General features: G+C 43.8%; 1 protein-coding gene across 1 annotated transcript in view; it reads right to left on the bottom strand.

The window, feature by feature from the left end:
* Nucleotides 1–18,636, bottom strand: part of LOC106563289 (mediator of RNA polymerase II transcription subunit 13-like) — a 128,816-nt gene that overhangs the window by 41,099 nt on the left and 69,081 nt on the right. The window contains 2 exon segments of the mRNA XM_014128759.2: nucleotides 15,651–15,734; nucleotides 16,393–16,477. Coding sequence (XP_013984234.2) covers nucleotides 15,651–15,734; nucleotides 16,393–16,477 — 169 coding nt within the window.

The following is an 18,636-nucleotide window of genomic DNA, read 5'->3' as shown; positions in this document are numbered from 1 at the left end:
TGCACAAAACAAGCTTCCATTCCCCCTGTCGCAACGGGATTCACTGCTATTTGTATTTTACTCCTTTTGTGTAACTTAAATAATTAAATGATTACAGTGAAATGTTTGCTTACGAGCCCTTCCTAACAACGCAGAGTTAAAGTCTAAACCTGTTGTATTCGGCGCATGTGGCAAATTTCATTTGATTTGATTTAAGATGAACTCGTCAACCCTGTTACTTTATTTGGCACTTACAGTTTAGCAATCACTTTGGCACTAATTTCAGAACCTTGTGGTCATTTTTCAAAACTCTAGACACAAAACTCAAAACGGTCATCACTTGTAACACAGGCTGTCCAATGTTCAAAACATTGCATTGTGCCTTCATATCTTTAAAGAAACCTTGCACTTGCAGAATCATTGGTTCAAATAACTCATTTATCAAGAAATACCATAGGAAAATTCATTTAGATCACCCACACACAACAGACCGATAGTTTCACTGTGTAGTTGTTCGTACAATCATTAAATATTGTAGTACAAAATATGTGATACATGTTTCATTATGCTACTACACGTAAATACATCACTGTAAAAGGACTAGTAGAGAGAATACTACAGACACAGTGGAATCATTGAACAAAATATGAAATTTATTCATGAAATACAATAAAATGACAATATACATTTCTTTGAATCAAAGTTAAAATGATTCGCTACAAAAAAAGAAAAAAGTGTTAAAGGTCAACTGATTTAGCTCATCACCTGGCTTACTGTTAAAAGCAACAAAAAAAAGAATGATTACTGTACTTCTACTGTACTTCCATCAACCCTGTCTTGTGGATTTGGCCACAGGTTTTCATCAACATCACAATGGATATTTTCATTCGCCAAACATCTTGGGAAGAATCTTCGGGCATGGTGAATCCAGGCCTGACACTGGTCTGCCGTGATGTCATTGCATGCGTCATCTATGGCCTGGAGAAGGGTGGCTTGTTCGTGAGGGTGCCTATTAGAGGTCGACCGATTATGATTTTTCACCGCCGATACCGATAACGATTATTGGAGGGCCAAAAAGCCGATACCGATTAATCGGCCGATTATTTTCTATTTTCTTTTATAATGACAATTACAACAATACTGAATGAACACTTATTTTAACTTAATATAATACATCAATAAAATTAATTTAACTTCACATTAATAATGAAACATGTTCAATTTGGTTTAAATAATGCAAAACAAAGTGTTGGAGAAGAAAGTAAAAGTGCAATATGTGCCATGTAAGAAAGCTAATGTTTAAGTGCCTGGGAACATATGAAAGCTAGTGGTTCCTTTTAACATGAGTCTTCAATATTCCCAGGTAAGAAGTTTTAGGTTGTAGTTATTATATTATTATAGGAATTATAGGACTATTTCTCTCTATAAGATTTGTATTTCATATACCTTTGACTATTGGATGTACTTATAGGCACTTTAGTATTGCCAGTGTAACAGTATAGCTTCCGTCCCTCTCCTCGCTCCTACCTGGGCTCAAACCAGGAACACATCGACAACAGCCACCCTCGAAGCAGCGTTACCCATGCAGAGGAAGGGAAAAAACTACTCCAAGTCTCAGAGCGAGTGACGTTTGAAACGCTATTAGCGTGCACCCGGCTAACTAGCTAGCCATTTCACATCGGTTACACCAGCCTAATCTTGGGAGTTGATAGGCTTGAAGGGGTGGGTATAATTTGTGGAACGTTCCAACAGGAATCTGTTCCAAAAAACGTAAAGTAAAAGGTTGCCAACCAACAACGCATACAAAGTAGCAACGCATACAAACCTAGCTAACTAGCTGCCAAATAGGCATCAACTCACCACGTAGCTTATTCTTAATGTTTGTCCATAGGCAAACAGACATGTGAGGACAGACATTTTTCGGAATAAACGTGATGAGTGAAAAACGCAATGAAATAGACGACTCCCTACCCGGTATCTTATTCTGCCACTATACAACTTTGTATGCGTTGTTTTTTGAAAACCTTGTTATTTACGAAGTTTTTGGAATAGATTCCTGTTGGAACGTTCCACAAATTATACCCACCCAGGTTGAAGTCATAAACAGCGCAATGCTTGAAGCACAGCGAAGGGTTGTTTGAATGAATGCTTACGAGCCTGCTGGTGCCTACCACCGCTCAGTCAGACTGCTCTATCAAATCATAGACTTAATTATAATATAATAAACACACAGAAATACGAGCCTTGGGTCATTAATATGGTCGAATCTGGAAACTATCATCTCGAAAAAACTAACGTTTTTTTCTTTCAGTGACACACGGAACCGTTCCGTATTTTATCTAACGGGTGACTAAGTCTAAATATTCCTGTTAGGCACTGATGTTTATGGTTAGGTACATTGGTGCAACGACAGTACTTTTTTCGCAAATGCGCTTGTTAAATCAACACCCGTTTGTCGAAGTAGGCTGTGATTCAATGAAAATTAACAGGCACCGCATCGATCATATGCAACGCAGGACACGTTAGATAAACTAGTAATATCATCAACCATGTGTAGTTTATTAGTGATTATGTTAAGATTGATAGTTTTTTATAAGTCTAATGCTAGCTAGCAACATACCTTTGCTTCTTGCTGCCCTCGCGTTACAGGTAGTCAGCCTGTTAATCCTTGTGGAGTGCAATGTAAGGCAGGTGGTTAGAGCGTTGGACTGGTAACCGAAGGTTGCAAAAACAAATCCCCCCTGAACAAGGCAGTTAACCCCCGTTTCTAGGCCGTCATTGTAAATAAGAATGTGTTCTTAATCCAACTTGCCTAGTTAAATAAAGGTGTAAAAAAAATAAAATTAAAAAAATTAATCGGCAAATTGGTGGCCAAAAATACCGATTGCTGATTGTTATGAAAACTTGAAATCGGCCCTAATTAATCGGCCATTCCGATTAATCGGTCAACCTCTAGTGCCTATTATATACCTTCCACCTCCATGTGGAGAAAAATTCCTCAATCGGGTTAAGGAAAGGAGAGTATGGGGGTAAGTACAGGGTGTTAAATTGTGGATGGCCCTGAAACCATGCTTGCACAGTTTGAGCATGGTGGAACCTGACATTATCCCACACAATGACATAGGTCATGCCATCAGCTCTACAGACCTGATTTAGCTCATCATGGAAGGTTACATTCGAACAGCGAATCAGGTGGCTGCCTGCAACTCAATATATAGAGTATATAGAGTAGAGAGCTTTAGATGTTGTTCGACCAAACATTAGAACGGGCAAGATGCGTAATCTAAGCAACTTTGATCGTGGTATGATTGTTGATGCCACATATGGTGATTCCAGCATGTCAGAAACAGCTGCCTTCCTGGGATTTTTACGCACTACAGTCTCTAGAATTTAGAGAGAATGGTGCGATAAACAAAACACATTCAGTGAGCGGCATTTCTGTGGGCAAAACCCCTTGATAATGAGAGAGGTCAGAGGAGAATGTCCTGACTCATTCAAGCTAACAGAAAGGCCCCAAATGTTCAAATAACAGCTGTTTAAAACAGTGGTGTGCAGAAGGGCATCTCTTAACGTACAACACCGTGAATAATTCCGGTTGTTGTGGAGTGACTCCTTGCTGTCCCCAGTCCACCTGGCCGTGCTGCTGCTCCAGTTTCAACTGTTCTGCCTGCGGCTATGGAACCCTGACCTGTTCACCGGACGTGCTTGTTGCACCCTCGACAACTACTATGATTATTATTATTTGACCATGCTGGTCATTTATGAACATTTTAACATCTTGACCATGTTCTGTTATTATATCCACCCGGCACAGCCAGAAGAGGACTGGCCACCCCTCATAGCCTGGTTCCTCTCTAGGTTTCTTCCTAGGTTTTTGCCTTTCTAGGGAGTTTTTCCTAGGGAGTTTTTCCTAGCCACCGTGCTTCTTTCACATGCATTGCTTGCTGTTTGGGGTTTTAGGCTGGGTTTCTGTACAGCACTTTGAGATATCAGCTGATGTACAAAGGGCTATATATATTCATTTGATTTGAATTGATTTAATTTGGGGGCAAAAAGGGAGTCCTACTCAGTACTAGATATGTGTACCTAATAAAGTGGCCGGTGGAGTGTACAGTGATGTCAAATCTGAAAACATGGTCTGGAAAAGTGGTACATGGGACCATAGAAACAGTGTCTGATAAAGAATGATGATGAAATATTACATCCATAGATAATGTAGTCCAATTGGTTCATGTTCCTCGGTAATTGGTGTCAATGGATCTCGTTATCCTGAAACTTTCATGATCTAAACATGGAATATTGTTTGTCAGTTTCCATAAAACTATGCATTAAGAGTAATGCAACAATTACTTATCATTTTGATCAATTGTATCAATTGATAGTTAGATCATTGTAATGAAATTAATAGACAGTCTTTTCAGATGTAATGTGTGAATTGCATTTTGAAATGGTAGTACTTTGATGTTAAGTTGTGTCATTTTGAACAGGTGATTTTAGTTCAATGAACAAATGATTTTAGCTTTATGTGTATTGTATGCAAGCAATTGGAAGAAGTGTTAGAGTTTTGCAAAATTTGCATTTTGATCATTGGTTGTGAGTTTTGTGTCTAGAGTTTTGAAAAATGACATCAAGGTTCCGAAATTAGTGCCGAAGTGATTGTAAAAAACTGTAATAGGCACTTACTATAGTATTATTCTTTTTTGACCTCTTGAGATGGGAAAACGTGTTTTTTATGAGGTTGAACATGTGCTCTTTATGATAGAATGCTAAAATTAGGTTACACTTCTCAAAAGGCACCGAATTGGTGGAATGACCCATATACTGTCCCCCGGGACCGTGTGTGTGTGTGTGTGTGTGTGTGTGTGTGTGTGTGTGTGTGTGTGTGTGTGTGTGTGTGTGTGTGTGTGTGTGTGCGTGTGTGTGTATGTGTATGTGTGTGCGTGCGTGTGTGCGTGTGTGTGTGCATGTGTGTGCGTGCGTGCGTGTGTGTGTGTGTATGTGCATGTGTGTGCGCCAACATATATTTGTCTTAGCTAAGAGCCCTACATATCAAAGGTTGTTTGAACACATGTACGTATGATTCAATGCGCACACAGAGCATGACTTTGTTCCGTACGAGAGCCACTGATGATGTCTACGAGGTGACAACATGTGTTCCTGTGACATTGGCACCACACTGAGCAGCCTGCCACAAAACACGGACCAGCACCACTGGGGGGTTCTGAACAATGGCAAGTAAATGCATCAGAGAGCACTGTGTTAATATCAATAGCAATCCATTCTCTTGCAGATGTTTAATGTAAAGGATTGGCTTTGAGTGTGGGAACTTCTGAGAGAGAGAGAGAGAGAGAGAGAGAGAGAGAGAGAGAGAGAGAGAGAGAGAGAGAGAGAGAGAGAGAGAGAGAGAGAGAGAGAGAGAGAGCAATAGAAAGCGAGAGAGCGAATCATATAGGGGAGAGTAATGAGATTGTGTTCTGGCTAGATTTCATTATCCACACTCGTATGCATATTAAGCACACCTTGGGCATTTATACTGACTAGCGAAATGTGAATCTCCAGCCGATGAGCCCCACTAATCGGTTCCACCACTTCACTGACCTGACTTTGGCTCTCTGCGCCACTGCGGAATCTCAATTGTGAATTATGCTAATCTATCTGGGTGATGATGACTGTTACTAGACGACCGGGCCGCTCCAATCTGCTCTGACCTCTTTACAGACTAACAGAACGACACTGGTGCTTGTAACCTGACAATGACCAATAGGAAGGCCCTCTTTCTCCTCTCCCATCCCATCCTTTCCCAACGCCTCTCATATTAACAAGGAAATCAGGAGAATGCAGCCACCCAGCCTTCTGCATTATTCATTGGCTGCCTGGTGGGTGGCCTTAGCCCGTGTTGCTGCTAGCTAGCACAATGTTAGCGCTTAAACACACAGAGAGCCATTTATATGGCTGCTGCTGTCCATTGAGGTGACTCCTGGTTCAAGGACACATTAGTTGTACATGTCATGTACATACACAGTACACACACCGGTGTCCTTTTGAATTATAAAAAAAAAGCACCACACATTTAGCCTGGTTGCCATCTCTGTTCAGCTCACTATTACATTACATCTCTGTTCAGCTAGCTATTACGTTACATCTATGTTCAGCAAGCTATTACATTACATCTCTGTTCAGCTAGCTATTACATTACATCTCTGTTCAGCTAGCTATTACATTAAATCTCTGTTCAGCTAGCCATTATATTACATCTCTGTTCAGCTAGCTATTACATTACATCTCTGTTCAGCTAGCTATTACATTACATATCTGTTCAGCTAGCTATCACATTACATCTCTGTTCAGCTAGCTATTACATTACATCTCTGTTCAGCTAGCTATTACATTACATCTCTGTTCAGCTAGCTATTACATTACATCTCTGTTCAGCTAGCCATTACATTACATCTCTGTTCAGCTAGCCATTAAATTACATCTCTGTTCAGCTAGCTATTACATTCCACTCCTTGCCACTCTTGTCATCTGACAAATGACAGGAGTGAAATGTTAGCTAAAAAGACTGGTACCCAGACTACCACACATTGATATCAAGTGGAAATAACGCTCATTACTATTTTATTTTAGTGTTTTTAGTGGTCAGTGCTTTAGATAGACAGCGTACGACCTGGAATAACAGACATTATCATATGCTGCATTTAATATTGTAACGACCCTGGGTAATGAAACAGCAGGGAGCAGGTCTCGAACCCTCGACCTTCAAGCCCGAAGTCCGGCGCGCTATCGACTGTGCCGCAAAAGCATGCTCGAGCGGCAGAGTCGATTTCCGCGCTTATAAACCCAGGGCCGTTACAATATATTAAAGGAACCAGGGGCTTAAGGAAAGTCTCTGTAGATGGTAAATAGCCTACAGTCAAGCTAGACAGAATTTGGAGAGCCTAGCTATGAAACAAGGATGCGGTGGCTGCTGTGCTGGTGTGATATATAATTTGTATTTCTATTGATCCTCTCTCTCTGCTCAGTGACTGAGGTGTTTACTGACGCTATAAGAATCACTGAGGATAAAGGAAATGTTTCCCTCTGCTTTTTGTCACTCAATAAATGGGCCTATTAAATGATTGAGAGTGTGGTGGTGAAGTAGGTGGGCAGCTAGGGGCCATATCATGGGACAACGAGGGCACGATACGGGAAAAGAATACTGACAATTATTGTCCACATTTTGCATGTAAGAATTTCCACCAGAATTTCTGCTAGAAATGAAACAATTCTTACCCCAACCCTGATGGTGTCAAAAACAAGTCTAGCGTTATCACAGGTCACATCGTCTGGTATTGTTCCATTCCCCAGTGGTGTTGTTGTTCAGCTGAACAGTAGTATGTCTGTGAGTCATCATGATGCATTAAGTCACTAAGTGGTAAATTGACGAGGCATTACTCTGACATGATCCTCTTTGAGAAATAAATCAGTGTGTGTTTTCTATGCTGCACTCATCCCATCCTTTACAATGCTTATGTAAACCACAAGGAATTAACCTGTTCACATACAAATGAAGAGAAATAAAGAGAAAATTATGATGCCATTACTAGAATTCCTAAGCAGCGGTATGCAACATGCTGGTTGGTGAATCACTTGCAGAAAAGGGCATCGTGTGTCCTCTGCTTCTTTCTCTCCATGCTCTTCAGTCATCTTCCACTTGAAATGGGCTAAGCTGAGCAGTATCCCACGAAGAGAGCTTAAAAAGGAGGGAAACTTCGTGTGTCGTGACTGATCCACACAACTCTACCCTACACTTAGAAAAAAAGGTTCCAAATGGGTTCTTCTGCTGGTCCCATAGGATAACCCTTTTTGGTTCTAGGTACAACCCTTTTGGTTCCAGGTAGAACTTCCATGTAGAGCACTCTGTGGAAATGGTTCTACATAGAACTCAAAAGGCTTCTACTTGGAATCAAAAAGGGTTCTTCAAAGAGTTGTCATATGGCAGTGGTCACCAACCAGTTGATTGCGATCCAAGGCATTCCAAGGCATTCGTAGTGATTCACCAAACATTTCTGTAAAAAACAACAATGATAAAACCTAGCATTCCTATTTTTGTTTGTTTGTTTAGCGCTGTTGCTGATAGGGGCACTTGGTTCAGCAGCCCTAGCACCACAAAGTCAGTGTTCCCATTTCGAACCATTTCATGTGTCTGAAGGTAGAACTCTGGATACTCGGCAGGCCCAGAGAACAAATATATCTCAAATCACCATGCCTGTGCAAATTTCCTCGAGCCATAGGCTGTAAAATAGAAGCCTCGAGCGCACAGCAAAGTTGACACTGTGAGATTTCAAAACTTTTTAAACCCTGACTAAAGAGAGACTAAATGAATACAGCAAAGAGCTGCTGTTTTTATAAGTAAATTCATGTTTAAGTTGTTATTCAGGACTGTCAACACTATTATAAGCCATAAAATGCATGTTCTCCCTACTTCCACTCACGCTACAACCAGCACTGCAGTTACAATGAACGAGTAGCCTATTGCAAAGTGTTTCCATAAGCTTGAGTTGTTATTATTAGCGGCTGTGTCTTTTTTAATATTGAGGAATATTTTACTTTCTCTGGTCCTAGGAGTAACAACATGAACTGGTGCATGAGGCAGAAATAATGCACTGCGAATTGAGTTTCGCCATCAACTTGAAGACTGTGTACCCTTTTCTTAGCAGAGGGAGGAAGAGAGGAGGGACGTGAGTCGGGTGAGAGGCAGGTTCATCGCTGCTCCCTCCCTCCCTCAGGCTGACCATCAGATCCAGGCCATCAGTCCAGTAAAATTTAAAAAGCTAATTATTATGCTCATTCATTCAGCTGTGCCTCACAAGTAATACAACAAATTATTTATTACCAGTGTGATCATTTACCTAAAATTATTTTGAAATATAATTTCAAAATGGTCTGAAAATATCAACGTTGACAGGACAATTCAAGCAGGGTCAATATGCAGTGATAATCTATTGGGCCTATGTTAATGTTGCATAAGCTTGTTTTTTAAGTCATGATTTAAAAAACTCTGAGCGGTAGAGCTTGGCTTGCTTTTGGGCACAGAAAGTGATCTGAAGTCAGAAAAGGTTGGTGACCCCTGTCCTATGGGGACAGCTTAAGAACCCTTTTAGTTTCTCGATTTTTGTTCTAAGAGTGTACGAGTGTATCACCACGAAAACCGTTGGATGCACATGCCTGCGCTGCTCCAGGAGCCCTACACACACACCTGCACATGTACACACACACTCAAGATCACACACACTCAAGATCACACACACACAAACACACGCCAGGCTTATCTCAGAGCGAGCCCCCCTCATCCCTTAGCAGTGTGCCATAATCACTGAGGCAGTCAAGCCAGCAGAATGAACTGCCAGTGATCTGTTCCATCCTCTCAGCCACACGCAATGGGAAACAATTAACATGCCACTCTGAGATGCATCTCTCTGGATGTGAAGCGGAGGGGGAGGAAGGATGTGGGAGAGAGAGGGGAGGGAGGGAGAAAGGGACGAGAGACAGAGGGGCGAGAGACAAGGGATGGGAGGGAGAGAGCTGGGAGACAGATTTGGGAAGGACGGAGAGGAGAGGGAGAGGAGAAAGAGGGGAAGAGAAGGGGAGGGAGAGAGTTCTTTTTTTTTTTTACTTTCCTGAGGTAGCGGCGTGACCTTGTGATGTAGCCTGACAGCAAATGTCCGTTGCCAGGGAGATGGCTAATGTCTCAATGTCATTGGCTCCCTCCTGGCCGAGGGGAGAGGGGAGCGAGGGAAGCCATCCAGACAGCCTTACACCAGGAGCATCACGCATGCACACACACACACACACACACACACACACACTGTAAAGACACATGCACACACACACACACTGTAAAGACACACGCATGCACATGCACACACACCAATATTTACACACACATTTGCAGTGTTGGTATGCAAAGAAAAATGTATTCTCACACACTACAAAACCCACATTGTACAGTACCTAAAAGGGGAATTCTTTGTCTGGCAAACAGAAACAGACAGTGAGTTGAGAGGACCAGAGAATAACTTTGCCCCTCACCACTGAATCGTGAACATACTGTACAGCATGCATATCACCATATGCACAGAAAGAAATGCATATGAATGAAGGTAGTGCAACTGAATAAACGTCTATGTTTAGCATGCGTAGAGTACAGGAGAGGAGGAGAAGCCCTGCTGCCTGAGTCTTCAATACGCTCCAATCATTCAGCTGTCTCTGGTAATGCTTCGTTCTTATCTGTCTTAACTCTCCACAGATATCTCTCTCCATCCCTCTATCTCTCCCTTTCACTCTCTCCCTTCTTCTCTCTCCCTCTCTCTGTTTCTCTTTCTCTCCCTCTCTTTCTTCCTCTCTCTCTCACTCCCTCGCTCTCTCTTTCTCCCTCAGCATCTGATGCAATCCGTAACCAACACACAATCTCTTCCTGACTCTCAGACACAAAGAGAGAGAAGAGAGGGAGTGTGTGCCGTGCAAAGGGAGGGGGGCATATCTCCATAGATTTGCCAATCCTTCCCATGCCCTACAGGCACACAGGAATAAACACCAGAGACTCTGACAAAGCCAGCACCAAAGCCCGGAACACGGGCAGACAGGCGGATACAGCCCATTAGCGCCCCCTATGAGACAGAGAGGGGATAGCTTCTCAGTGGACGTGTATACAGGACAAGGCAGAGTAGGCACAAAGGAGACAGCAGCAGTAGCACACGCTCAACTGAGCAATGCTCCAATGTGCATGATGTCACTGATAGATGGGCCATGTGAAGGCTGAACCCTGTGAATTGTTTTGTGGGTTGGTCATGTCCAGTGCATCTGTGTGTGTGTGTGTGTGTGTGTGTGTGTGTGTGTGTGTGTGTGTGTGTGTGTGTGTGTGTGTGTGTGTGTGTGTGTGTGTGTGTGTGTGTGTGTGTGTGTGAGTAGGGGGAGAATAATGTGTGTGTGTGTGTGTGTGTGTGTGTGTGTGTGTGTGAGTAGGGGGAGAATAATGTGTGTGTGTGTGTGTGTGTGTGTGTGTGTGTGTGTGTGTGTGTGTGTGTGTGTGTGTGTGTGTGTGTGTGAGTAGGGGGGAGAGTAGTGTGTGTGCATGTTTTTTTATTATTATGTTCAGACATGCCATTGTTCAATTGTTTGTGATCACCATTAAGAGTGAGTATATCTAGATGTGTGCGTTTGTGTTTGTGGCTGTGTGTCTGTCTGTCTTTCAGACTGGATGTTGAGGAATGGTGCAGTGTCCCCCCCCCTCTTTTTTGTCTCTCTCTCTGTCTCACTCTCCCTCTCTCTCTCTCTCTCTCTCTCTCTTTCTTTCAGTCTGTTCAATAATTCACAGGAAGGCAGTGGGGCAGGCTTGGCAGGGGGTGCGCCAGCTGACAGTGTGTTCAGACAAAGCTGTCAAACTGGAGAAGAATCACGTGGGTGCAACAGTGGCTAATCCCCCCCTATCCTCCTTATCTGTCCCCTCTTCACTAGCCATTCCTATGGCTGATTTCTGCCCCCCTTAGGACCCTCCCTCACACACACATGCAGATGTACGCAAACACACACACACAGAGAGAGAGCGAGAGAGAGACACACACACACACAAACACACACACACCCTGGCCTCTCAGAGCCCAGCATGGGGGTTAACCAAATTTGGTCTCTCTGGGAAAGGCCTGCACTCTCGAAGCCCCAGCCCCGCCCTCACAACCCCCTCCCCTTCTCAGGGAAAAGACAGCTCCTTATTGTTCTAAGGAGTGTCAAGCGGTGTCACATTTGTCCAACCCCCACAGCTCCAGCCCCCTTTTCAAAGCTTCAAAGAGCTGTATCCACCCTCCACTCTAGACACACATCATCATCATCACACAGCAGCAGCAACACACAGATTCCATCACTGTAACTCAACACATCTACCATTCCCCTTGTTCAGGACAGTTTCCTCTCCTCCTCCTTCTTCTCACTTCTTCACTCACTCACTTACTTGCTCCCGCTCCCGCACTCCTTCAGAGTGACAGAGTTCCTCCTCCTCCTCTCTGTCGTCCAGCTCTTCCCCGGAGCGGAGGCACGCAAGTGTTTTTCTTTTCTCTTTTCTGCTCTCCTCTCTCTGTCTCTCTCTCTCTTTCTCTCGCTCTCGCTCTTCTCTCTCATCATTTTCTCGTTGCACAGTCAAAGCAAAGACAATGCCGTTTTAATAGGCAAATTAATTAGCACGCCGCAATTTCACTCATTAAAAACTGAAACTAACTGCGGCACAATGAAGACAATGTTGGCACTAAACGCAGCGCAGAGGAAGACATGATTTAGAGAAGACATCCAGGACAGTTTAGGACTCCCACACACTTGAATTGTGATTGATTGGTGGAGCTGCCATAGCTCAAATGACTACGAGGCAATGCCAGTGTTCTTTTGTGAGGCTCCTTTTCTCAATTGGTTAGTTAGAGGATGTCTAAAACCATTACAACAAACAGAGGCTAAATGCATAGCCGTGGGAAGTAGGGGTGCTGAGGGTGCTGCAGCAAATATGTTTTTCGACAAATTTGCAATTTTAAATCTTTTTTTAAATAGAAAGACCTTATTTACATGAGTCTTCAGACCCTTTGCTATGAGACTCGAAATTGAGTCCTGTTTCCATTGATCATCCTTGAGATGCTTCTACAACTTAATTGAACTCCACCTGTGGTAAATTCAATTGATTGGACATGATTTGGAAAGGCACACACCTCTCTATATAAGGTCCCACAGTTGACAGTGCATGTCAGAGCAAAAACCAAGCCATGAGGTCGAAGGAATTGTCTGTAGATCTGGAGAAGGGTACCAAAACATTTTTGCAGCATTGAAGCTCCCCAAGAACACAGTGGCCTCCATCATTCTTAAATGGAAGAAGTTTGGAACCACCAAATCTCGTCCTAGAGCAGGCCACCCGGCAAAACTGAGCAATCGGGGGAGAAGGGCCTTAGTCAGGGAGGTGACCAAGAACCCGATGGTCACTCTGACAGAGCTCTAGAGTTCCTCTGTGGATATAGGAGAACCTTCAAGAAGGACAACCATCTCTGCAGCACTCCACCAACCAGGCCTTTATGGTAGAGTGGCCAGACCGAAGCCACTCCTCAGTAAAAGGAGTTTGCCAAAAGGCACCTAAAAGACCCAGAACATGAGAAACAAGATTCTCTGGTCTGATGAAACCAAGATTGAACTCTTTGGCCTGAATGCCAAGTGACACATCTGGAGGAAACTGGTACCAACCCTAAGGTGAAGCATGGTTGTGGCAGCATCATGCTCTGGGGATGTTTTTCAGCGACAGGAAGTGGGAGACTAGTCAATATCGAGAAAGATGATCTGAGCAAAGTACAGAGATCCTTGATGAAAACCTGCTCCGGAGCGCTCAGGACTTCAGACTGGGGTGAAGGTTCACCTTCCAACAGGACAACGACCCTAAGCACACAGCCAAGACAATGCAGGAGTGGCTTCGGGACAAGTCTCTGAATGTCCTTGAGTGGCCCAGCCAGAGCCCGGACTTGAACCTGATCGAACATCTCTGGAGAGACCTGAAAATAGCTGTGCAACAACGCTGTGCATCCAACCTGACAGAGCTTGAGAGGATCTGCAAAGAAGAATGGGAGAAACTCCCCAAATACAGGTGTGCCAAGCTTGTAGCATCATACCCAAGAAGACTCAAGGCTGTAATCGCTGCCAAAGGTGCTTCAACAAAGTACCGAGTAAAGGGTCTGAATACTTATGTAAATGGAAACAGGATGCACCTGAGCTCAATTTCTGTTTTGTTTTTTTATACATTTGCAAAAATGTTTAAAAAAACTGTTTTCGCATTGTCATTACGGGGTATTGTGTGTAGACTGATGAGAAAAATAAATAATTTCTTCAATTTTAGAATAAGGCTGTAACGTAACAAAATGTGGGGGTCTGAATACACTGTATATATAATGAGCACCTTGATGCTGCGTACGCAACACAATAATATCAGACAGAGACAAGATGGCCCGCATTTATTTTTTGCGGCCGCCTTCCGTGTTGGTTACTATGTTGCAATATTAACATTCTCGACCTCTTGTTGATACAAAATGTTTCAATATTCTCAGAATGTTTCCCAATTTTGGTAGGAAGCGCACGAGACAATGGCATTGTCATAGTACACTGTATATGCCATTCCTTCATATAGCCTATAGCAGGGGGTTGGCAACATTTTTCATATGATTGCCAATTTACAATTGATCCTACCCTTTCTAAAGAGCTGCATGCCAGTTATGATTTTCATCTAAGCATTGTAGGCTGCTCAACTGTGCCCCAAAAAATGTCTAACTGCCCACAAACGGAATAATTGTAGCTGGCTACCTGTATCGAGGCGCTGATCATTCAGCGGCCTTAATGCGTAGATTTTCCTTTTGAATTTCATGATTTTCTTCATTCCTTGGTCGAGTTTGTTTGTCTTTATGTGTCCTCGTCGATTATAGGCCTAAGTAAGCCCTTTGATGTATGCCTTTTATTTCAATGCATTTACAGGATTTATCTGGCATAGTTTGCATTCACAGTCAGCTGTTTTTATGCTCCGGTTACTTTCACATTGATGTCGGTATTTGAAGTCGGCCTTGATAGTGTGTTTTATGCATCTATTTCATGTTGCACTGCATGCGTGTTCCACAAGTAAATGAGTTAATGTAGCCTACTTCTCGCGGCTATGGCTGAGTGGGCTTTTTGGTCTCTCTCTCTCTCTCTCTCTCTCTCTCTCTCTCTCTCTCTCTCTCTAGTTCATATTTTCTGCATGCTGTGTCCTAGCCCTTGAAGGTGTCACACTCAATTCTTTCAACACCTTTGGAATTGTGCCACAGCGTGCATTTTTATCACTGGGAACCTCTCCACAGCTACATACCGTAGGAGAGGATCTCACTCCTAAAAACATGGATATGGAGAGTTCTCAAACTGCAACTCAATGTATTTGCATAATTGTAACTAATTAACGACTTAAGATGTGTCATGATCATCTCAATCCCTCTTGCGAGATGTCGTTGAGTTAAATCGTTCCTGTAACCAAGCAGATAGGAATATGAGTCTAATTTATGAACAGATGGAATTAAATCCATTTTACATAATGTTTTTTTTTTTTAACCGTCAATAATGCACCAAACTTCAAGCTAAGCAAAAAGCGGAGTTAAAACAACAATTCCCCTCTACTGTGCTCCTCTGCGCTGTATGTCTCTGACACGCACGCACGCACGCACGCACACACACACAGCCACAAACCCCTCCTCTGCTCAGCTCTCACACCTCACCAATGTTCGCTACCCCTCTCTCAATAGTCTGACACTCAGGCAGTCTGGAGGACCAGTTCTCGCACTCTCACACACAGGAGCCGAGCCGTCGTCTGTCTCACAGCACGAGCCTTTCCCACCTTTCCCACCTGCGAGCGCAGTGACATGATCCCAGGGGCTCACAGCCAGGTGCCGCGAGGCAGTCAGAGGTGTCACCACATCCCAGGCGGGGTGGGAGCAGCCGGCGCACGGCAACCATTCACACCGCCTGTCTGTCACACCCCCAGACCCAGCGTGGGGGCAACGTCCCCCCAATGTCAATCTAGTTATCACCGTGTCAGAACAACGTGGCGGCGATGCTGTGAGGAGGTTGTGTGCGGGATTGAGAAGGATGGTTAAACTCACCTGGTGCCCATATGCTTCTCCTCCAGCTCGTATGGCTTGACAAACCACTTCCCGATCCGCACAAAGTCCTTATCCATCAGACACCTGGGGGATGGTAGACATTAAACATCTGTATCACCGTATATATACACATATATATATATATATATAATATACACACAAATGTACATGCACATAGACACATACTGTACATAGAGATTGGCACACACATACCCAATCAGGGAAGAACAGAGAATGGAATAGAATAGATTTGTTTTCATACCTGAACACTCACATCAATGGAGTTACACAGTACCATTAGATGACGACTCTATTTAAGGCTTTATGACAATGCAATATAGTGCAGAGGTATAGAGTTGGAAGAGAGGAGGAGGTAGACTCAAGGTAATAAGAAGGTTCATTCAGCCTGCCCCCCTATGATGATCATTGATGTTTAACTTAATTGAAACCAAATATGTGCTGGTTCATTTAGCAGATGGGGAAGCTTTACTGGAGTTATTGATTCAGTTCAGGTTTTAATTTGATTATTACTTCAAGTCTTTTAACCGTTGGTGGTCTCTATTTTTGTCAGCATTATTTCCTTAGCAGTTGGTGGGAGTAGAAATGGTTATATGAGCAGAAATAGCCTATGACTAGAATGGGAATATTCAGCTTACTTTATGTGATACTTTACATATATGACATGGGATGAGCTGACAAGTCATTTTCCAAGTGGCTCATGGGAAATGTAATTGTACTGTACCTCTCCAGCAGGTTGTGAATGGCCTTGAACAGGAGGGTCCGGCATTCATATGACAGCCCACACTCCCATAGTCCCTCCTCAGCCACTGGAAGACAGGAAGAGAACATGGATGGGTTAGCAACTGGTGGATACAGTGAAGTCAACACATTTCATACCATAGAAATGGAATGAATAGAATGGGCCTGGAACCTCTAACCCTAGCAATTTGACTGGAAAACAGATGGGTACACTCACAATGGCTGCCTGGTATGGTGATGCAATAATTTCCATGGTAATATAGAACGTTCATTCAAATGACGCTAACTGATTTGCTCATGCAATGGAATGTATTTTTTGTCATGTCAGTTGAGTTGATTCAACAAATCTCAGCACAGATTGATGGGTACACTTCCTAATTTACTTCTTGCTTTGCTCCTACGTAAAAACAAAAACACAGGTTAAGAAAATGTAATGATCCAGGCGGCAGGGTTTGAAAATAAACAAATTCATTGGACCAGCGCCATTGATAACTACTACTAGTGCTGTTACTAACTAGCAATGTTGGTTGCATGTTTGCAAAGAGTTATGGTATATTAGAATCCCCTTGTCTTAACATGTGTCATTTTGAACTAAATTTCTTCCACAGAGAAAGATAGAGGACTCATCTTTATATCTGTGCCAGTAATGGGTCTGTGACAGCATGGGCATTGCCATTGAGGCTACAACCCCTGGGAATCCCCACCCAGTTGACTATGTTAACTACTTTAAAATGGCAGAGGCATGGTGGAAGCTCTCAATGGCAATGTCCATGCTAAAACGGGTTATATCCATAATGAGTCCTCTATCTATCTCTATGCTTTGCTCCTATGGGAACACTCGCAATGGCCACCAGTCCACCCATTACCATTATGACTTGAATGGGGATGCCCGTTCTATTCATTCTATTTCTGTTCATACACTCAAACACATTGCACAGACACACAGGAGACATTCTCTATTGACTGTAATGCATGCCAAAAGCAGAGGAGGCTTCTAGGAAAACAGATGAATTTTACCCACAGACACAAGTATCTACATGTACTGTACACCCATCCACAGACTGACTCATCAGATGCCCTGAACCATAGTTACAGTATCTTCCATACAAGTTAAACCACTGTGGAAGAACCTAGAAGTACACTTGCGTGCGCTGCATCTGTGTGTGTGTGTGTGTGTGTGTGTGTGTGTGTGTGTGTGTGTGTGTGTGTGTGTGTGTGTGTGTGTGTGTGTGTGTGTGTGTGTGTGTGTGTGTGTGTGTCTCTGTAAAGCTGTCAGGTCCACTGCACCAGCGCCACTGTCAACCCGTGTGCAGCTGTCAGCTCCAGTTAACCAGCGCTGGGAGAGACAGTGTGCTGCAGAGTGTGTGTATGTGTCTGTGTGTGTTTGTTTGTATGTGTGTGTCTGTAGGCCAGAGGCCACGCAGGGAGGCAGGAGAGGAGAGACAAGGAGAGGAGAGGCGGGCAGCACCACGCGCAGATGCCAGCCCTGACAGCCCAGCAGCGCTCAGGAGAGTCGTCAGGGCGACAGCGCTTAGTTCCAGTTCTTGCCATGTCAGCAGCCAGCTTAAATGTGACTTGTGTGGAGTAGTGGATGGATCCTACCACTACTGGTCCCCTCGTTCTTCCTTCTTCCCAGAAGAGGAACGGCTACAGATAGCTCTAGTGTTTTTTGTTCTCTGCCTTACCTGGAGGGCGATTGGCAGGGATGGGAGGCTTGTGAGTGGGTGTTGTGTTTACTTACAGGGTGGTGGCAAACAAAAAGCACCGGGCGGGTACACGGGGGAAGGGAGCAATGGATGGGGGGAGGGAAAAAAGCGACAGAGCACAGAGGAGGGGTGGAGGGCACATGGAGGATGATATTTCTTTTTTCATTGGGGGTTGTGTTTTCTTGCTTTTTTTGATATTTCCCTCCCTTTTTTCACACTGGAGTGAATGAAATTTCCTTACTCGCCAGAATTCCCGGGTAACCATGGCAACACTGGCTGTGAGAACACAGCTCCCCGGTATTCAATTCCACCGACACCCCCCCTCTCTCTTCCTCCCTCCTTCTATCCTCTCCTTCTTCATCTGTTCTATTGCTCCAACACCCCCACCCCCTTTCCTCCCTGTCTCTCCCTCCCCTCCTCCCTCGTTCATTCCCGATCCAGGGCTCAAACAGGAAGCTTAGCTCCAGCCAGCTATTCTACAGGGAAGAGTGCTCCATGAGCGGAATGCCAACTCTCCAGAA

This window comes from Salmo salar, chromosome ssa11 (assembly GCF_905237065.1).
Source record: "Salmo salar chromosome ssa11, Ssal_v3.1, whole genome shotgun sequence".
In the NCBI taxonomy this organism is placed as follows: domain Eukaryota; kingdom Metazoa; phylum Chordata; class Actinopteri; order Salmoniformes; family Salmonidae; genus Salmo; species Salmo salar.
This window is presented reverse-complemented; position numbering and strand designations above follow the sequence as displayed.